At 42.8% G+C, this 22,202-nt stretch overlaps 1 protein-coding gene and 1 long non-coding RNA gene across 7 annotated transcripts in view; one reads left to right on the top strand and one right to left on the bottom strand.

Moving 5' to 3' along the window:
- The window catches only part of LOC129522946 (uncharacterized), a 68,543-nt gene that overhangs the window by 33,446 nt on the left and 12,895 nt on the right, over positions 1-22,202 (top strand). For 2 of the 4 annotated variants that reach the window (XR_008667021.1, XR_008667019.1), the window contains 2 exons: positions 11,811-11,852; positions 21,673-21,820. This is a non-coding gene — a long non-coding RNA (uncharacterized LOC129522946). The remainder of the gene's footprint in view (positions 1-11,810; positions 11,853-21,672; positions 21,821-22,202) is intronic. The other 2 variants (XR_008667020.1, XR_008667022.1) reach the window with 1 other exon arrangement.
- Positions 12,416-22,202, bottom strand: part of KIZ (kizuna centrosomal protein) — a 130,143-nt gene continuing 120,356 nt past the window's right edge. Inside the window, exons 12-13 of one of the 3 annotated variants that reach the window (XM_055345482.1) lie at positions 15,193-15,236; positions 12,416-12,837 (exon numbers count right to left, since the gene is read on the bottom strand). In XM_055345482.1, coding sequence (XP_055201457.1) covers positions 12,734-12,837; positions 15,193-15,236 — 148 coding nt within the window. In that variant the 3' untranslated portion in view covers positions 12,416-12,733. The remainder of the gene's footprint in view (positions 12,838-15,192; positions 15,237-22,202) is intronic. The other 2 variants (XM_055345490.1, XM_055345473.1) reach the window with 2 other exon arrangements.

Below are 22,202 nucleotides of genomic sequence, written 5' to 3'. Positions count from 1 at the left end.
CTAGGACTTCCATTTTCCACCTCCTCGTGTGTCTGCAACACAGTTTGGCCATGCAGACAAGGATGATGCCCTAGGGAGGGTGGAGGGAAAAAAATGGAAGGGACCTGGATTTCTGAACATGTAAGAGAAGAACCGCCTGCCAATCTTGGGTCTGTTAACGAGAGAGAAATAAACTTACATATTCTCAAAGCCACTGTATTTGGGGCCTATTTGTCATAGCAGCTAAAACATCACCCTAAACAATTTGCATGTAGACGAGCTGTTTCTTTCCCATGAGACAGGGAAGTCCTTGATTCATTTCTCCATATATTTGGCCTGGCATAATGGCTGGGGCACAGCAAGTACTCTAGAATGAATGTTCTTAAACAAGTGATTGAATAGTTATTTCTTATATTATTGCAAAAATGTCTATGGGAAATGTATGAGCATTGAGGCCAGATACATGCACATCTGAAAAGGGAGAAAGAATTGGTGCTTGGCAAGAATGGGACCAGGATGCAAAACTGACAACATTCTTGTTGCACCAGAGGGAGGGCTGTAGTTTGATTTCAGTTTGATTTTATATAGTTGCCATAAGTATGCTTGTGAGTGCCAGAAAAGCCTGGCCAGCAGGGCCCAATGAATACCATTTAGTAAACTACCATGGTGATCAAACCACAGGATGCGGCAGAGTGACTTCCTAGCTCTTTTCTCTGGCACGTTCCTTCAGTTGAGAAGCATCCAGCTTTAAATTTGGGAAGCAGGAGATGGCAGCCGTACTGTCCATCAGTATCATCTGTCACCATCTTTGAGCTGCCAGCGTGACAGCTGGGGAAGAGCAGGATCAGGTTGACTGGCAGAATGTTTTACATCTAATGAGTTTGTGCACAATAATAGTATAATAAATAAGGCTCTAGAGGAACTCGGTTATCGCTTGCATTCCAAAAGTGAGATATGGCCTTCCCAGAAGCTCACAGAGCCATCTGTCATCAAATATTAGTCTTTGTATCAATGGCTGGACTGGCCTGAGGAAATGGAAAACATCGACGCAGTGAGGCAAATGACGACACCATGTCGTTCAAAAAGATTTAAAGGGAGCTACCTTAAGGAGCCAGAGATTTCCAGATGATTCCGAAATAAATATACAGAACCACTACCAGAAGCAGTTAGACTTGAAATCTTGGCTGCTGAATGCTAATGAGTGTTTCCACTGGATGAGTTCAGTTTCTGTCACTTGGGGTAAGTTCTTGAGTAATATAATCCTTATCTGCTTGGATTTGGGGCTGGAATTATTGCAATCTTCTTTAATGTGTTTTTGCCAGTTTGATACATTGAAATCTGATCATCACCAAAGCACTCTGCCGATGACACAGCCGTTGTGACAGGAATATTGAAAGCGGACGAAAGCTTGAGAACGGGATAAAAGCTGTTAGGATTCACAGTTGTTTGGTTTCCTCATTTTTTCTTGAGGGAAAGGAGGAGGGAACTCATGAGCTGTCACCAGTAGAAAATCGGGCCCTAAACAGATCTTGCCAGTCAGTAACACAATTAAATGCTGAGAGTAGCAAACCACATGGTAAGGAGGGAGGTCTGGGAGGACACGATGCAAACAGACCATTTAAAAAGGAAGTGCAATTAGAAAAGCAATTCACTGAGATGAAAGGTTCAAGGATAGTCAAATCCCGGCGGCAGCCAGTGTCAGGTCTTCTCGCCAGGACTGGCTCCAGTAGGGTTTATGCCAGGGGAAGTGTGATTTCCCACTGTTGTTGGAAAACCCTGCACTGGCTTCTGCTGGGAGTTACAGGGCTGGGTCTCAGGGACAGACTTCACTGAAGTTGATTTCAGTCATCAAACTCAACAGAATTCGCCCCTGAATTTGGTTTGCCTACGTAGAACAACCCTTCCCACGTGTATTGTGAGACCAGTACTGGTAGATACTTAGAGTAGATATGGTAGGATGGTGCTCAACACCATCCCAGCCCCTGCGGTGTGCTTGGAAAGATAACAATGACATTGTCCAGAGTCCCTTTAAGGTAGAGTTCTCTGTGACTTAGGCAGGTCCTACCAAGCAGATGTATGAGGTTTGCACAGTGGTCTCATTATAGTGGCCAGGACGGGGGAATTGGTGTCTAATGGGCACAGAGTTTCAGCTGTACAGGATGAGAAGAGTTCTAGAGATGGATGGCTGCCTAACAGTGTGAATGTCCTCAACTGTACCCTGAAAAATGGTTAAGATGGTAAATTTTGTGTTATGCGTGTTTTACCAGAATTTTAAAAAATCTTAAAGAAATCATTCCACTCTTGTGCACGTATAAAAACGCAAACATTGACCAATTAAATAATGGTTTCCTAAAACTCCTTCATGTATAGAATGTGCATCTTCTAAATTACATTTTGATTCAAAGTTGCTGATGTGAAGGATTTCCCATGTTTTCTTTCTCTGTGCCATGAAGTGTGTTGGCAGTGTAGCATTTTTTAAAAGGTTTTATTTACTTATTTGAGAAGGAGAGTGAGAGAGAGAGAGAGAGCACAGGCAGGGGGAGGGGCGGAGGGGGAGAGAAGAGCAGACTCCTTGCTGAGCAGGGAACCCAATGTTGGACTTGACTAGGACCCTGGGATCATGACCTGAGCCAAAGGCAGACGCTTTACCGACTGAGTCACCCAGGCGCCCCAGCAGTGTAGCATTTAAGAGTGGTCCCCTAGAGTCCCCATAATGTTATCCAAGAGGATGATAACTGGCATTCTGCATGTTGGTGCATCAGCACAGGCAACAATGCCTATGCCCTGAGTGTTGACTGGGCAACACAACACATGCCAGTTGCAGAGTTGTTCAGATGTGGGGGAAAAAAAAAGCATGCACCAGAAGCAATGAAATATTTTTCCTGTTATTTGCTGATGGGCTGGATGAGCCTGAGATCACAAAATGTTCTCTCTAGATGGAAATCTCTGCTTAAAACCCTTCAGTGGCTTCCAAACACTATCAACAGAAGAAAGTCCAAAAGTCCTTAGGATGGGATAAAAAGCTCTTCATGATTCATTTCTTTAAAAAATTATAAACTATTTGAAACACAAAAATGCAGAGAATAGCATAATATGAATGACATGAAACCACCATCCAAATTGGACAGATATTTGACAGATGTTAACATTTAGCCATATTTGCCTAGAGCATTTGTTTTTTAACCTAAAGAAACAAGCTGTTACTGATGCATTACAGTTCTCTGTATACCAACCATTGTAGTGTTTTCTCTTCTTCCCAGAGCTAATTGCTTTCTTGGAGATGTCAAAACCTCTTCCATGCATGTTTTTATACTTTTATTATATACAAACCTTTCCCTCTTTTTCTGTAAACAACACACTGAATTGTTTTGTGTTTTTCCACTTTTACATGTATTTTACCAACTGTATAAATCCTTCAGCAATGTGTCTCTTATTGTTTTTCTGTTGGTGGGCACTAATGTTTCCAAATTTTCAGTATTTCAAATAATAGCACAATTAAGTTTTTGTCTCTCTTTGTACAACAGTGAGAGTTTCTCTATAGCAGCTTTGTCCCAGAGATATTAGAAAGCCACAAATGTGAGTCATGTAATGATTTTTTATTTTCTAGTAGCCACATTAGAAAATGTAAAAAAAAAAAAAAAACAACTGGTTGAAATTAAACTTATTTTTAAAAAAGATTTTATTTATTTATTCATGAGCGACACAGAGAGACAGAGACATAGGCAGAAGGAGAAGCAGGCTCCCAGTGAGGAGCCTGATGTGGGACTCAAATCTGGGACTCTCGGATCAGGACCTGAGCCGAAGGCAGATGCTCAATCACTGAGCCACCCAGGTGTCCTTGAAATTAACTTTAATAATCAATTTTAAAAGATTTTATTTTTATTTATTCATGAGAGAGAGAGAGAGGCAGAGACATAGGCAGAGGGACAAACAGGCTCCTGGCAGGAAGCCTGATGTGGAACTCGATCCCAGGACTCTGGGATTGCAACCTGAGCCAAAGGCAGATGCTCAACTGCTGAGTCATCCAGGTGTCCCTAATAATATATTTTAACTCAACATATCCAATGTATCCATTTCAACCTATAACTGATATAAAAGTTAATGAAATAATAATATAATGGAAAATATAATGATTTGCTTATATGTGGAATCTAAAAAAATAAGCAGAAAAAGACCCATAAATACAGAGGACAAACTGGTGGTTGCCACAGGTGGCAGTAGAGGAATGGGCATAATGGGTGAAGGGGAGTGGGAGGTATAGTGTTCCACTTACGGAAGCATAAGTCACAGGGATGAAAGGCACAGCATAGGGAATATAGTCAATGGTATTATAACAGTGTTATATGGTGATGTGTTACATTATTTCTTTCATACAAAGTCTTAATCCGAAATGAATTTGGGCTAGCACTTGAGAGTGCTCGGGAGTCACGCATGGCTTGTGATTACTGTATTGGACGGTGTGGCTCCAAATATTTAGAGAGGGAACCATAGGGTCATAGGATATGATATGCCACCTGCAACCTTACCTGATACCGTAAGCTGTGTTCTTCATAGTTTATGTCCCTCTTTCCTGGTATACTTCTTGATGCTCAGAGTGATCCGCTTCCAGTCTACTGGGCATGAAATGTCACCTTTTGATATACTTTACTTTTGCTGTTTGCTACACTAGTAAGTAGTGTAAGTCTATTTTATGTCTACATTTGAATTTTTTCTATGAACTGCTCATTCTGATCCTTTTTTCATTTTCCACTGAGTTGTATTCTTTTTTATTGATATATGGTTCTCTATATATTCTATATACAGATCTTTGATGGGCATATATCCTACATATGTCATCTTCTAGTCCAAGATTTGTCTTTTCAGATTGTTAGTGTTTTGGTTATTCAGAATATTTTCATTTCAATGTGGTAACATTTATCAATGTTTTCTTTTACAAGTTCATGCATTTTCTGCATGGGTCAAGAAATTCTTCCTTGGTCTAAAGTCATAAAGATAGTTGCTTATTGTTTTTCTTTAAGAGTTTTCAAGTTTTTCTTTTTCACATTTGGTTCTTTATTTTAGCTGAAATTTCCTTTGTATGAAGAGTGAGGTGGAAACTTAATTTTACTACCTCATACCCCTCAAGATGGTTATTATCAAAAACACAGAAAATATGCATTGGTGAGGATGTGGAGAAGGGGAACCCCCTGTGCACTGTCCTTAGGAATGTAAAATGGTGCAGCCACTGTGGAAAACATGCATGGTGCTACAATAATCGTTACACAAACAAAAACTTGTATGGCATTTCTTCAAAAAATTAAAAATAGAATTTATGATTCATATGATCCAGCAATTCCACTTCTAGGTGTATATCCAGAAGAACTGAAATCAGGATCTTTTTTTTAAAAAAGGTTTTATTTATTTATTCATGATAGACATAGACAGAGAGAGAGGCAGAGACACAGGCAGAGCAAGAAGCAGGCTCCATGCAGGGATCCTGACGCAGGACTTGATCCCGGGACTCCAGGATTGTGCCCTGGACCAAAGGCAGGCGCCAAACCGCTGAGCCACCCAGGGATCCCCTAAAATCAGGATCTTGAAGAGATGTTTGTACATTCAGGTTCATAGCAGCATTACTCACGGTAGCTAAAACATGAAAGCAACTCAAGTGTCCATTGACAGATGAATGGATAAACAAATGTAGCATACACATTTGATGGAATATTATTCAGCCTTAAGAAGGAAAGAAATTCTGACATATGCGATAGTGTGGATGAACCTTAGAACATTATATTGAGTGAAATAAGCCAGTCACAAAAAGACAAATACCGCATGCTTCCACTTACATGAGGTACTTTGAATGGTCAAAATCATAGAGACAGAAAGTAAAATGGTGGTTGCCAGGGGTTTTAGGGAGGGGGCATTCAGACTTTTAGTTTTACAAGATGACAGTTCTGGAGATGGATAGTGGTGGCAACTGCACATTGTGAATGTATTTCATACTACCAAACTGTACACTTGCAAATGATTAAGATGATATGTTTTATGTTGTATATATTTTGCCACAATAAAAAAGATTGAGGAAAAATGTACCAGGGGAAGTAGAAGGGCATCAGATGTGCCCTAAGTGAATACATGATTTAATTAACGGTGGGGAACAGTGAGGCAGGAAGAAAGAAGGATCTTTCCTTTCTTTCCTTTGGAAAGAGAAGAGATGCCAGCCATGAAGAGATGGCAATGAAAGGAAGACAAAGGAGCTTCAATCTTAGCAAACTAGCGATCTTAGCAAACACAGCCTGGGGAAGAAAGAGGTATAGAAGCGCTACTGTGCTCTCCTAGTGAACTGAAAAAGGATCACTTAGATATGCTGAGAGTGAAATTGATACAAAAATAAATAGTTTATGATTACCATGTAAAAAAATTAATTTGGTGTTTTGCCACGTGGATTGCCAATTGATCCAACATCATTTATGAAAAGCCTGTTACCACCTCACTGATTTCTGAAACTACATCTATCTACACTGATTCTCCTGCCTGAGACTATGGCTAGGGCCTTCCTTCTGCTCCCCGGTTCTATCCCTGAGCCAATACCACAAGGCCTAATTACTATTCTTTTCAATAAATCCTGATGTTTGCCACCGCAAGACCTCCTTTTTATTCTTCAAACTTGTCTTGGCTCGTCCTTTGTTCGTTTGTTCCTGCTTTCCTTCCTCCCTCCTCCCTCCTCCTTCCTTTCCTTTTTTCATTCTTTTCTTTCTTTTTTAATTTCAGTTGGCCCTTTATATTCCTTCTGAATTTTATGATGATCTTGTTAAGTTCTGCGAAAGACCCGTTGGGATTTTGATTGAATTGGAATGGACTTCCAGCATTAATTTGGATAGAATTGTGAATTTTAAGATATAGGATCCCCCACCCCAACCCCGCCCCCAGAACACTGAGTTCTCTCTTGTCAGTAAATGTTTTAAATGTTGTCTTCCAAACTGAGAACTTTTCCCCTAAGGTCAGGAACATGACAGGGATGTCCACTCTTACCACTATCGTTCAACTAGTACTGGAAGACCTAGGCTCTGCAATCAGACAACAAAAAGAAATAAAAGGCATCAAAATTGGCAAAGAAGAAGTCAAACTTTCACTGTTCATGGATGACAGCATACTCTATGTAGAAAACCCCCAAACTGCTAGAACTCATAGAGGAATTCAACAAAGAGGATATAAAAATAATGCACAGAAGTCAGTTGCATTTCTATACAAATGAGGTGGAAGAAAGAGAAATCAAGGAAGTGATTCGATTTACAATTGCATCAAAAAACCATAAGATATCTAGGAATAAACCTAACCGAAGAGGTAAAGGATCGGCATTCTGAAAACTATAGAACACTTACAAAAGAGATGGAGGAAGACACAAAGAGATGGAAAAAACATTCCATGCTCATGGATTAGAAGAATAAATATTGTTAAAATGTCTATGCTACTTAAAACAATTTACATATTCAGTGCAATCCCTATCAAAATACCATCAGCATTTTTTCAGAGAGCTGGAACAATCCTAAAATTTGTATGGAATCACAAAAGACCCCATATATCCAAAGTAATGTTGAAAAAGAAAACCAGAGCTGGGGGCATCACAATGCCAGATTTTAGGCTGTACTACAAAGCTGTGGTCATCAAGACAGTGTGGTACTGGTACAAAAACTGACACATAGATCAATGGAACAGAATAGAGGCCTCAGAAATGGACCCTCAACTCTATGGTCAACTCATCTTCGACAAAGCAGGAAAGAATATCCACTGGAAAAAGGACAGTCTCTTCAACAAATGATGTTGCGAAAATTGGACAGCCACGTGCAGAAGAATGAAACTGGACCACTTCCTTACACCATACACAAAAATAAACTCAAAATGGATGAAAGACCTAAATGTGAGACAAGAGTCCATCAAAATCCTAGAGGAGAACACAGGCAGCAACCCCTTTACTTTGGCTGGAGCAACTTCTTGCTAGACATGTCTATAAAGGCAAGGGAAACAAAAGCCAAATTGAACTACTGGGACTTCATCAAGATAAAAAGCTTCTGCACAGCAAAGGAAACAGTTGACAAAACCAAAAGACAACCTACAGAATGGGAGAAGATACTTGTGAATGTCTTATCAGATAAAGGGCTAGTATCTAAGATCTATAAAGAACTTATCAGGGCAGCCCCAGTGGTGCAGCGGTTTAGCACCGCCTGCAGCCCAGGGTGTGATCTTGGGAGACCCGGGATCAAGTCCCATGTCAGGCTCCCTGCATGGAGCCTGCTTCTCCCTCTGCCTGTGTCTCTGCCTCTCTCTCTCTGTGTCTCTCATGAATAAATAAATAAAATCTTTTTTTTAAAAAAAAAGAACTTATCAAACTCAACACCCAAAAAACAAATAATCCAGTCAAGAAATCGGCAGAAGACATGAAGAGACATTTCTCCAAAGAAGACATACACAGGGCCAACAAGCACATGAGAAAATGCTCCGCATCACTTGCCATCAGGGAAATACAAATCAAAACCACAATGAGATACCACCTCACACCAGTCAGAATGGCTAAAATTAAAAGTCAGGAAATGATAGATGTTGGCGAGGATGCAGAGAAAGGGGAACCCTCTTGCACTGTTGGTGGGAATGCAAACTGGTGCAGCCACTCTGGAAAACGGTATGGAGGGTCCTTAAAAAGTTAAAAATAGAGCTGCCCTATGACCCAGCAATTGTACTACTAGGTATTTACCCAAAGGATACAAACAGTGATTCAAAGTGGCACATGCACCCCAATGTTTATAACAGCTATGTCCATGATAGCCAAAATACGGAAAGAGCCCAGGTGTCCATCAACAGATGAATGGATAAGGAAATGATGTATATAATGGAATATTACCCAGCCCTCAAAAAGAATGCAATCTTGCCATTTGCAACGACATAAATGGAACTAGAGGGTATTATGCTAAGTGAAATAAGTCAGTCAGAGAAAGACAAATACCATATGATTTCACTCATCTGTGGAATTTAAGACACAAAACATAGGGGAAGGGAATAAAATATTAAAACAGAAAGGGAAGTAAACCATAAGACCCTTAAATATAGAAAACAAACTGAGGGTTGCTGGAAGGGTAACTGGGTGATGGGCATTAAGAAGGGCACATGATGTAATGAGCACTGGGTGTTATATGCAACTGATGAATCACTAAATTCTACCTCTGAAACTAATAATACAGCATATGTTAATTAAATTGAATTTAAATAAAAAAATTTAAAATTTGTCTTTAAATAAGCTTTAGATTTTTAACATATCATTTCTGTTGTTACTGTGAATGACATCTCTCAAAGGTTTTCAAACTGGTTTTCCTAGTGTATTGCTATAATGTTGATTTTTGATGAAAAGCCACCAACTTTGCTGAGCTCACTGGTTCAACACTTTGCCTTTTGAGTCTCTTGATTTTCTTTGTGGACAATCATATTGTCTGTGTTAAAACACACACAGAGACCAGTCTTGAAAATTCTGAGCAGACAAAATCACGTTAGTCATACAAGCAAATCTTAATTTAGCTTATTTTGTAAGACAGGCGAGGCTCACTTGACTTTCACCTCTTGCTTATGAAAATCATAAGTGAAACTTAAATTGTTCTCCCAAGTTGATATATGGTAGCCACCAACCAATTTCCTTTCATTTAAGAAAATTCTAATGTAACCAATCACTGTGAAGAATAAATAGTTCCTGGTTCTATACTATCTAAGCCCCTTGACAACAGACTCTGACCTTATCCCATGTTATGGTTTTAGTGCTCCTGGTTTGCAAACCATTTGATATGCTGCCAACAAATGTCAGTGAGTCAATGGTTTTACTTCTGTTTTTTTTTTTTGGGGGGGGGACATTTGAAATCTGCGGATAATGCCCACAAATTCTCTCCTTCCCCACTGGACCTGCTCCGATATGATGTGCCCACCTGCCTTCACAGACTCAATGCTTCACCCTTCCTGCACACGTCTTGTGCATCATTTATATTGCTATTTATTTGGTATATTTTAAAAAGTTGATTATCTTCTTTTTCCTAAAATGTATATATAAAGGAAACTTTATTTCTATTCATTTTAAATCTGGGTCACTTAAGCGAAATAGAAAGCAACTGAAAAAGGAATCTTATTAAATTTAGCTGGACAATTTGCCTGGTAAAGGCACTGAGCCCCAGGCCTACTCTCCCACTACTCAAAAGTGAGATTAAGTGCTAGCAAAGTGGTAGGTTGTTACCAACCTAGCTTTCTTCTGGATCGTCATCAGTACACACGACTTGTGATCTCCAGTAAAAGGTGTTCTAGATGTAGGACTCTGTGATTTCTGTTAGCACAGCTGACAAATACCTGGTTAGTGTCCAGCTGAAGGGCTGTTATATTTTCTGATAATATTTAGAATTAAAATAGAAACGTTTAAGACTATTTTTAAAAAACAAACATCTATACACAGAGATGAGGTCCAGAAGGTTATCACTCAATTGTCAACGTTTACTGCTGGATTTTTGTGTGGAATAATTTCAGATTTATAGAAAAGTTGCAAAGATATTACGGAGAGTTCTTGTATTGTCTGGTTCCTAATGTACATCCCCCTGATCTTACATTACCACGGTACATTTGTAAAAGCTAAGAACCCAACACTAGTACATTACTGTCAGCTAAACTCTGAACTTCATTTGGGTTTCCCTAAATTTTCCATTAATGCCTTTTTTTTCCCCTTTAGTTTGAGGGTCCAACTTAGGATCCCATGTTGCATTTAGTCGTCATGTCTCCTTTGGTTTGTGACACTTTCATCTCCTCTTGATTTTCATGACTTTGACAGTCTTGAAGATGGCCAGGTATTTTGCTAAATGTCCCTCAATTAGAGTTTGTCTGATTTTTTTCCCCCCACGATGAGATTCTGGTTAGGAGTTTTTGGAGAGAACATCACACGGGTGAAGTGTCCCTCTCATCACAGCACAGTGGGGGCATGATGCATACATAACCTCTCACTGGCAACATTCAATTGTGGTCATCTATTATTTTCCAGATGGGATCTCTGTAAGCACCCTAAGAAATGTTCCAGATGCTGTGCCTGCTGTCCTGAGATCTCACCCCACTGGGCTTCACAAGGGATGGGATTTCCCTGATAACCGCTTCCCACCTTTTTGTCCTTTTGAGGAATTGCCAGTGTTTTCCAAAGTTGTTGCACTGTCTCACATCCCCACCAGCAGTGTATGAGAGGTTTTCTCCATATTCTCACCACCACCAGTATTACCTTTTTTGATTCTAGCCATTGCAGTGGGAATGAGGATACCTAATGATATTTCACTGTGATTCTCACTTGCATTTCCCTGAAGACTAATGATGTCCAGCATTTTTTCATGTACTTGTTGGTCAAGTGTATATTTTCTTTGGAGCCATGTTGATTCAGATCCTTTGCTCATTTTTAAGTTGGATTAGTTGTCTTTTTATTATTGAGTTATAAAAATTCTTTATATATTCTGGATACAAATCTCTTTTTAGATAAATGATTTGCAAATATTTCTCCCATTCTTTTTGCTTTCCTTTTTTTAAAAAAAAATATTTATTTATTCCTGAGAGAGAGAGAGAGAGAGAGAGAGAGAGAGAGAGAGGCAGAGACACAGGCAGAAAGAAAAGCAGGCTCCATGCACTGAGCCCAATGCGGGACTTGATCCTGGGTCTCCAGGATCAGGCCCTGGGCCAAAGGTGGCACTAAACTGCTGAGCCACCAGGGCTGCCCTCTTTTCACTTTCCTGATGTGTCCTTTGCAGCAAAAAAAGTTTTAATTTTGATGAAGTCTAATATATCTGTTTTTCTCTCTTCAGGGCTTTTGGTGTCATAAGAAAGAAAGCATCGCCTAATGCAAGGTCACAAAGATTTACATCTATGTTTTCTTTTAAGAGTTTTATAATCTAGCTCAGCTCTTATATTTAGGTACTTGATCTATTTTGAGTTAATTTTGTATACAGTGCAAGCTTCATTCTTTTGCAGGTGGCTATCTAGTTGACCTAGCACCCTATGTGGAAAGACTATTCTTTCCCCCACTAAATGGTTTGGTGCCTTTGTGAAAAATTAAGTGACCATATATGTAAGGAGTTGTTTCTGGATTATCAATTCTAAATTGTATATATTGATATTTTATTAATCTGTATATCTATTGCAGTCCCACACTGTCTCAATTACTACATTTTTAAAAAAATTTCATTTATTTATTAATGAGAGACAGAGAGAGAGAGAGAGAGAGAGAGACAGGCAGAGGGAGAAGCGGGCTCCATGCAGGGAGGGAGCCTGATGTGGGACTCGATCCCCAGTCTCCAGGATCAGGCCCTGGGCCGAGGGTGGTGCTAAACCCCTGAGCCACCTGGCCTCCCAATTACTATAGTTTTTAAAGTAAGTTTCAAAATTGGGAAATATGAGTGCTCTGACTCTGGTTTTCTTTTTTAAGACTGTTTTAGCTATTCTAGTTCCCTTGGATTTCCATATGAATTATAGGATCAGCCTGTCAATTTCTACAAAGAAACCAACCTGAATTTTGATGGGCATTGCATTTATCACTTTGTTTTTTGATGACACTTCAAATGAATATGTTATTTATGTTTATGCCATGAAATTTCGCTCCAATGGCAATGTGGTCCCAAGTTTTCCCATTAAACAATTAGTAAGCTTAAAATGACATGCTTATTTAGGACACTACATACGAACACAGGTCTTTAGTTTCCTTAACGACTTTATTTCCAACAGTCGTTACTCAGTCATAAAAATCATCAAAATCATTGGCGGATGTGTTATGGTTTCTAGGACGTAAAGCCGCTTCAATTTCTGAGTTACTGTCATCAGACTCACCCCAGAAGGCTGGAAAAGAAAACCAGACAGCTATTTAACATCTCTCCACTCTGATCAGCTTGTCTTCAACAGCCAGACAAGGCCTGCAAAAGGCCTACCAGGGACATGGAGGGATGAACCCAACCACATGTGTCTGGAATGTGTGTCAATACTGCACAAATGCGAACATTTCAGTGTGTTCTATGGAAAACACTGCAGAATATTTCCTTCCCTTCTTGTTGTGACCACCTCCTTACTGTAGGACGGGGGTTTAAGACCAGGGTACCATAGAAGCACAGCTAGCTAAGTATTTCATCAGACCGGGGACCACCTCAGCTCTGCTGCTCTGGCACTTTGATCTCCTCTGGTCTTCACAAGAGCAGATGAGAGAAGGGAAGACGTGGTGAAAGGAAAGAAGTGAGGTGCATACTGAGACCAGGCCTTGGGTGCACATAGCTTACTTGGGAGGTGATCCCTGGGAATGATGGGAGCAGCTAGAAGAGTGACACAGGAAGCGAGAGCCCACAGCGGGGTGGGCAGTAGACAGGAGGCTCAGTCCTGAGGGTACCCTCTGAGACACTCAGAACTCTCCTCAAACTATCCCAACAGAGCAAGGAAATGGGGTTATTTCCCAACCCACTTCCACTTCTCATTGGTTTAGAGTTATTCTCAACCAGGGCACCCAGTCCCTGGCACTCTGGGCAGCCCTGTGGGGATGGTGCATGCTTCCAGGGCTAGAGAAAGCCCTCAGGCTGAGGCTAGCTGCCTGCAGTGGAAGGCCACGGCTGCCTGCAAACGGTGCTGCGATCTCCAAGGTAGTAGGACAGAATGTGGGGGGGGGGGGGGCATGGTCTGCTCAGTGACCATCTCCACGACCACTGTTATCTCCATGGGACTCACTGCCTGCCACTCTGTGATGACTGCTTATATTGAACCCCATTTCATCCTTGTACCAACCTGGGAAGGCAAGTATGACTGCCTCCATCAACTGAGCAAACAGGCAGAGAGAGGCTGTGACCACCCTGATCACAGCATTGGTGGGTGCTCCAGCCAGGAGTCCCACCCAGTATGTCTGACTTACACCCACACTCTCGATCAGGGCCCACTGGGAAGGGGGTCTAAGCAGACAGAGTAGGGGAGCCCAAGCTCCAAGGGATATGCCACAGCATTAGCATGCAAGGTGGAAGAGATGCTCCCTGTGAGCTGAGGGTTCAGAGACGAATAGGGGCTCAGAGTGCGAAGGAAAAGGGTAGGAGCAGTATGAGGAAAGGCACAGAGGTACAAGTGTGGTATCCAGGCACACCTCATTTTCTCTGTGCTTTCAGAGATTGTGTTTTTTTACAAATTGAAGGTTTGTGGCAACCCCACATCAGGCAAGTCTGCTGGTGCCATTTTTCCAATAGCATTTGTTCATCTTGTGTCCCCGTCACATTTTGGCAATTCTCTCATTATTTCAAACTTTTCCATTATTATTTCATTTCATACAGTGACCTGTGATTAGTGATCATGACTCGCAGAAAGCTCAGATGACAGCATCTTTTAGTAATAAAGTGTTTTAAAAATTATTTTAAATTATGTTAATTAACATTTTTTTAGACATAATGCTGTTGCATATTTAAGAAACTACAGTATAGTGTAAATACAACTTTTATAGGCACTGGGAGACCAAAAAATTTATTTGGTGTTATTACGATAATGGCTTTATTGCAGTGGTCTGGAACCAAGCTGCAATGCCTCCGAGGTATGTCTTTATTTGGAAAAAAAAAATGACTCAAGTCACGACCAGAAGAAGACAAGACCTTGCAAGGCACTGAGCTAGAAATGAGGGAAGGGACAGACCACAAGGGAGAAAGTTACAGACTCTATCCTGCACATAGTGGGGGACACCAGCAATTTTTAACCAGGAAGGAAAGAAGGTTCATTGAGGTTTTGGATGCTGGTGGCCAGGTGGAGGACAATCAGGACTTGGGGAGGGACTGGATATAAGGAAGCCAGTTAGTCTAATGCAAGAGCCCTGTCATGTCATGAGCAGTGGGTACTTGTGGGCACTCGCTGTGAGGTTGGGGACAGAGGCAAAAAACATTTCACAGGTAGAATATACCCGTGTTGACAACAAGTGGATGTGGAGGCCAGGATACCCTGTGTTCATACTTGCAAATTAGAATGCTAAGCCATCGTGGCCCGTGGCCCCTCATGTGTCGTCAGGTCCCTGCCCTGCCACCGAAGAATGGTGCCTCGAGCAGCCCTCCACTCCCCTCAGAAATGGGGAGGTGGAAGGGCCCCCTATGATCACAGGCATACTTCACGCTCCTTACACGACGATGCAGAAAACAAATAGAAGGCAACAAACAACTCTTGATTAAAGCACAAACGGAATCCTCTTACCTTTAGACTCTAAATTGGTAGTTAATTTCTTTTCGTTTTCATACCTGAAAGATAAAGAAATAGGCTAAGTCCTGAAAAAAAAAATGACAATCAGACTGATATTTTTACAATGAGTGCATCAGCAAAGAAGCACGTACGATGCACGGAAAGGCCAGATGTTTTATGTGTGCTCTCCAAGTCTTAAGAACAAGAAGAAAATGTCAGGACCACAGCGGCCAGAGGTGCTCGCTGATGCTTTGGGGGGTGGGTCCCTACTGTGACAGCATCACTCGTGTCCCTGAGCGCATTCCCTACTGGCTCTGCAGAGACCAGGTCAGTCTGTGCCGCTTGCAGCTAGACAACGAGGACATGGTCAGTGAGGCAGAGCACCGACTTCCCTCTGACAGCCCTCTAAAAACCACAATATGCCAGAGCTTCGGCACTTTCAAACAAGCTAAAAGTCAAGTACCTGAAGTAGAGGATCCAGGATGGAATGCAAGAAGCTAGTGAGGAAGTGAAGACTCCTCTCCATCAAGCCAGTGATGGCAATCCTTAACAGCTTAGTAAGGGAGTGCAGAATAAACTCCCAGCTGCTTACAGAAATGCGCTAAGGCACGGGAAAGAAAAACAAAGATCCCGGGCACCACTGAGAAGGTTTCTAGGTGTCACATGCACAAGATGCTAATGTTTATGGCATCAAATACTAGCAACGTGGTCCTGGCAGGGTATCTGCTAGCATTTACATTTACAGATTATTTCATTAAAACAGATTCCACCCAGCCTTTTAGTTGAGTAGAATGAAGAAAACACAGTTGCCAATGTGCACGGTCTGCTCCTGACCGGGACCCCAGTCCTCTTGACATAGGAAACGCTGTTAACTCACCTTCTCCCTCCCTATGGCTAACCTGTGGCTTAAAAATCTGCTCTTTGCCATAGGTAATGTTATTTATGTTTTTTCTTCTGTAAAATAAGCTCCACTCAGGTTATTACTTTCTAGGCTCAATATCTTTCCACGCTTCCTTTAAACTTGGTACCTGTTTCATGATCTGCCATGACCACCTAGGGGCCGGAGCGATTTCCCCATGAAGAAGGGGCGCCCCCATGGCCTTCTGAGAGGGTCTGGCACTCACCAGCAGACATGGAGGTGGCAGAAAGGTGCTGCCCACATGGATCCATCTGACATGAAGTACTAGCCTACACGCCCCCCCACACACACATACACACTCTAAATGCAACTATTGTGTTGTGTGTCTACTGTTTACCTACTTCCCATTTCAAGAGGACACTGGTCCAGAGGCAGAGGGCAGAGGTTGGTCATAACAATGCTGGTGGGGTACAGAGAGGATAATTTTCCAGCTGTAGCAAGGAGAGCTGCAGGGGAGAGGGGGAAAGAGCCAAGGGCTGGGAGAACTGTGAGAACAGAGTGGGTGGTAAGTGGCTGCAGGACCCCTGAGAAGGCAGGGTACCTCCTGGGCTCTGCTTTTAAAAGCTGGAGCAAACCTGGGACAGAGGAAAGGGGGATGCGGTGAGATGTGGTAGTGGAGCCCTTGGCAAGAGCAACTGCAGAATAGCCAGTGAGTACAGGCCAGATCCCAGGGTGGGGGGTGGGGCAGCCACTTCTCTGAGCTCCAGAAACATGGCCAGGGCTCACGTGCTCGCTCCACTTGGTTGCCTTCAAAGGGTCCTGTAGTCAACATGCCCATTCATGACCAAATTCACAATCTCCCCAGCGTGGTTCCCTTCCCCTGCCAGGCCAGGCTCCTCCCGTCTCTGCCAAAGGCACCTGGACCCTCTGCTCCCTCCCCAACTCCTTCTACTCCTGGGCCCTCCTGCACCCAATCAAGGCCTTCGTTCCACCAATTTATTTTCCAGTACTTCCTGTAGTCATTGCTCTTCCCTCTAGGCTGCCACCAACTATCCAACTACACCATCATCTCTTGCCTGGACCTTTGGAACAGCCCCTGATTGATGATGCCAAAAACATCATGTCCCCTGTAGTCCATTTTCCACTCAGCAACAAGAGTGAACTTGTTGAAACACAAGCCTGATATCTCCACTTCATCGCTAAAGCCCCATGATGCCTTCCTATTGTTTTTTGGCAAAAGCCCTGAATCCTGAACAGCACCTCCAAGGTTGATCTCCAGACTTGGGTGGGCCCTTCAGCTCCTCATTCCTGCCCTCCCTCACTGCCACATTGAGTCCTCATCCAGGTTGCTGTCTCACACTCATCTGTGTAATTGAAGCATATATGATCACTCCCCCTATAGAGTGTGAACTCCACGAAGGTAGTGACCGTACCTGTTTCGGCTTACCTGGGTAACCTAGTGCTTTGCACTTAGTGAGTGCTTGGGGCTTACATATGAATGAAAAGAGGAACCTCACCAAGAGCAGGGCCCTGCTTAAAGACCCCTAACCAATATTTGCTGACACATTATTTGTTTGGCATGTTTTTACTTATGGGACTTCAGAATCAGGTTGTTCAAGTTTCTAACTGGAAATGGGCAAGAAATGTTGCAGAACTAATAAATGCATGTAGTTCACCCACTGAGAAAGGTGGACAATGCTTCCAGGTGTTTCCTATTCCATCCCCACACCTTAGGGGCAATATTTTTTTCCGTGTGGGAAACCATCTCTGCACGCCAATGTGACACCCCAAAGTTGATCTGGAGTGTCACAAATCTCAAATTGATCACACACACACAATTCTTTGGGTCAACAGTTCTTTCTGAGCTGCACCTAATGTGTAAAGCTAAGATGAGACCATGGTGGGGGAGCTTTCCCTGTAATACTGGATATAGCCAACTTGTTTAGCTACTATAGTCAGTAAGAGAAAGAACACTTTCACTTCGGAGGGCATAAGAAATGGAAGAGTTAGTCTTTCAGGTCATGAGATAGGGTCACCATATTCCATCACATGTGCTTGGAAGCTTGGAATCTGACTGCTCCACTTTCTTTGAGGGCAGGGAAGAAATATTTCCATCTTAAAAAGCCCAGGTCGGCAAAGGTTTGCTATAAAGAGCCAGAGAGCAAATGGTTTGGGTGTTGTGGGCCATATGGTCTCAGCCACAACTACTCACTTGTGTGCTTGTAGCATGACAACAGTCCCAGTGGACAATGTGTAAACTGACAGACATGGCTGCATTACAATTCAACCTCATCTATAGGCACTAGAATTTGAATTTCGTAGAACTTTCAGGTGTCATACAACATTATTCTTTGGATTTCCCTCAACCATTTAAAACTGCAAAAATCACTCTTAGCTTGCAGGCTGCACAGGACCAGGCAGTGGCTAGGCCAGGACTTAGCCCTTGGGCCACAGCACACCACGCCTACTGCATGGGTGATACACACCATACTTGCAGCCCACCAAAGGGCCTACCTTTCCCCTGCATGGGTCTTTCATGGGTAACTTTTGGAATCGAAGATAGTAGACTTGATTTTTACCCTAAAAGTTTACTTTTAGACTTTACTTCTAAATTCTGCAGAATTTCCCAGGAGGTTTGGTAATTTCTCCCTTAGTGAACACCACATACCCATGAAGGGGACTCTCAGTGGTTAACCTCCTGCCATATTGGCTTTATCACACACCTTCCCTCTGTCTATCCATTAAGCCATCTTATTTTTTGATGCATTTCAGTAACTGTTTATAAATTTCTCTGCTATTGACAAACCAGATTAGGACAACTCTAATCAAAGTCACTTTTGTTCTCACTCTTGCTAAACTTAAGAAGTTAAGGTTGGCTAGGGTCTCAACAGGTTTTATTGTAAGAGCAGTACCTGGCACCTACATATGCAATCATGGTGACAGAGTATTAAAGAATTATGTGTGTCAACTGTTCATTTTATAGAATCGAAAGGCTAGAGTCACTTAGTAACACAGTCATCATAAACACAAAGTTAGAAGGCAAGGCCTATTGTAAACATGAAGTTTTGCTTTGTGAAACCAGCAAGCAGAGGCAAAAATGAGGTGTGGAAAATCTATGAGTTTCTAAGAAATCTATTAATAAATGATAGCTGAGCATTTATGGATTATCAATCCAGCACTTTCACTGTATGGGTGGTGGGGCCCAGAGAGGTTGAGTGAAGGGTATGTCCCAAGGCATATTGAGCCAGCAGATGGTGGGGCAGAGGTGGGACAGGGCTCCTCCTGTAACACTGACGCTTCCCAAAGGCACACGCGGCAAACACTTGTCTCCATGGGCACTTGTGAGAAGTGCTCAAACAGCAGGGTGGGGAGAATCTGGGTTGGGACAGCTAGTCCCAACCTGGGACAGCAGGATTGCTGATGGGAGACAGTGTCAGCTCTGGGGCCAGACAGAGTCTACGCTCAATGCTCGACTCTGGTCCCTGTGTGACCCTGGGCAAGTTCCCAACCTCTCTGAGAATCCCTTTTCTGTCTGCAAAATGGGGTAGTAAGGCATTCCTTGCAGTGTTCTGCTAAGCTTTGAGACAATCCTGCTCAACAGCCTGGGTACAGCAGGCCTTGGGGCGCGGCACTGCTGCACAGTCAAGACTTTTGGGAGAACAAGGCACATGCTTGGTTTAGTGATGTACAGTCATGGGGTCTAAGTGGAGGGGACAGGTCCTCTGGCACAGTGGCCAAGGAAAGGGAAAGTCTGGGTCCAGACTGAAAAGAAACAGGCTCAAGATGCATGAAGTCTCCTCCTTGAGGAGCCTGATGGGTTGGAGCCCTGAGGACAAGGAAAAGACAGGGAAATTGCCTCTGCCAGGCCCGACACATGCAGTGGGCAGAGGCATCTCATCTGCAATAAGCTGTTTGTTCGTCTACCCATTCATTCACTCACTCATTCACTCTCTCATAAATCTCATACAGGTGACACTACACATCAGCTCTGTGCTGGCCCTACAGCAACAAACAAGACACATTTGATCTCTGTCTGGGCCTCTACTGCTCCAGTGAAACCAAATTAAGAATGTGACACAAGCCAAAATAAAAGGCAACTGTGGAATGAGCTGAGAATTGACGGCAGCTAAATTGGGTGGCAACATCCAGGCCCCATTTGTACCAAGAGCCCATAAGGCCATGTCAGGTTCAGGACCAGGAGCCAGACATCATTTCTCCAACAGACAGGATGGCAGTCTGGTCAGGACCCCAGGAAGGCACTCTTGGGTGTATGGGTGTGTATGGGTGTGTAAGTGTCCACACCCATACACTGCAGAGCGCACGAGCACACCACATGCAGTCAAAATGGACTGTATGGGTCTCCCTTTGGAAATGTGACTGTGCACCTGGCCCTCCTTCTTCTACACACTTGTGTGGACAGAGACATTTGGACATTTGTGGAATGCGTAATTCCCTGTGGCTGGGGTACGTGATGCTGTCCAGAGGTGAGGGCATCTAAGACAGATGCTTGAGTAAATGGTGGAGCTATATACAGATGCTCACTCATTCAGCAAGTCCAATAGTTATTGAGCACTGGCAATTGAGGAAAACCTCCCAAGCCCCAGTGAGGAGCTTACAGTGGGGGCAAGGTATTTGCAAATGGCTGCCACCCCTATGCTACAGATGACACTGGAAGTAGCCACAGGGCCACAATAGGGGCATCTATATGACCAGATCCTCCACTTTGGAAACTTTTAGAATGTTAATAGTTAAGCCTTGACAATCTAGTAGGCATCAGCCACATGGTAGAGTGGAGCAGAAGAATTCTGGCAAAAGAGGAGGAATAGAAGCCCGGGCACATGACACAGCAGGTTGTATGAGGGCATGACATGAGGCTGTTCAGTGGGCACAGAGACATGGGGGAGCAGGCAGGGGGGCACTGCAGACTGTAGGACCTGTGGTGGTTGAGTGGGGTATGAGCAACAGGAACCATGAGGGTTCAGCAGCAGAGAAGCAACCTTCAGGCTAGTGTGTCAGACACTCATTCTTGGCCCTGTGGGAAGAGGAATCTGGAAAACAGCCAGATCTGAGAGATGTCCTAACATTAGTAACACAATGACTCTCAACCTCATGGTCAAGATCATTATTTTAAAGGAAAAAAAGTGTCCACAGCCTGTAAACAAACTACCCAAGTTATTGTGACTTTGAGGTCATGTGTGGAGTCTAGCAACGAGACTTAAGATCCTGCTGAGGGGATCCCTGGGTGGCGCAGTGGTTTGGCATCTGCCTTTGGCCCAGGGCGTGATCCTGGAGACCTGGGGTCGAATCCCACATCGGGCTCCCGGTGCATGGAGCCTGCTTCTCCCTCTGCCTATGTCTCTGCCTCTCTCTCTCTCTGTGACTATCATAAATTAAAAAAAAAAAAAACTTACAAAAAAATAAATTAAAAAAAAAAAAAGATCCTGCTGAGGGCAGGGTCTATGGTGTCAGGGACAATGAGGAGGGATTCCTAGTGGGAAGTGCCCTTCCAGTTCTAGGGTCTCACTCTGAGACTGAAAATAACTAAGTAATGGGAAGATGTGATCTCAAAACTCTGAATTCTAATTTTGAATGATTTGACTGCTAGCTAAAATAAATTATTAAAATGTCTCCAACAGCATCTTCAGCTAGAATTTTCCTCAAAAAAAGACATATTTCTGAAAAACCAGAAGGCATAAAACAATTCAGAAAGTGAAGAAAAAAAAGAAGAAGAAGAGGAGGAGGAGGAAGAGGAAGAAGAAGAAGAACCAACCCACAAGTATGCAAGTATGCCAACCAACCTCTGTAAATACTAACTTTAAGTTTTAAGGGCTGAGGGAAGGCGGACAGTTTTAATTTGACAAAGTCCGAGCGCCCCCTGATGGTTAGCTAGGGACCCTGCAGCAAATGCCTTTTTTTTTTAAAGCTGCCTAGAGTCCACTTGTTAACTACTTCCTTTCAGTTAGTCAAGCAAGTGACTGATCTTTCATGCTCTGTATAGAAAAAATAAAGTGTGTGGGTTTGTGACGAGAAACAGGTAGGCAGCTGCTTACTTAGTAGAATTTAAGGGGAATGCAGATTTGGTAAGCCAGAGACGAAGAACGGGAGCTCTAATAGGAAACCTTAAAGGACTCCCAGGAAAACCACATTTTTATTTCACTGGAATGGC

Source organism: Nyctereutes procyonoides, unplaced genomic scaffold (genome assembly GCF_905146905.1).
Source record: "Nyctereutes procyonoides isolate TBG_1078 unplaced genomic scaffold, NYPRO_anot_genome, whole genome shotgun sequence".
In the NCBI taxonomy this organism is placed as follows: domain Eukaryota; kingdom Metazoa; phylum Chordata; class Mammalia; order Carnivora; family Canidae; genus Nyctereutes; species Nyctereutes procyonoides.
The sequence above is the reverse complement of the archived record's forward strand: the minus strand, read 5'-3'. Positions and strand labels throughout refer to the sequence as shown.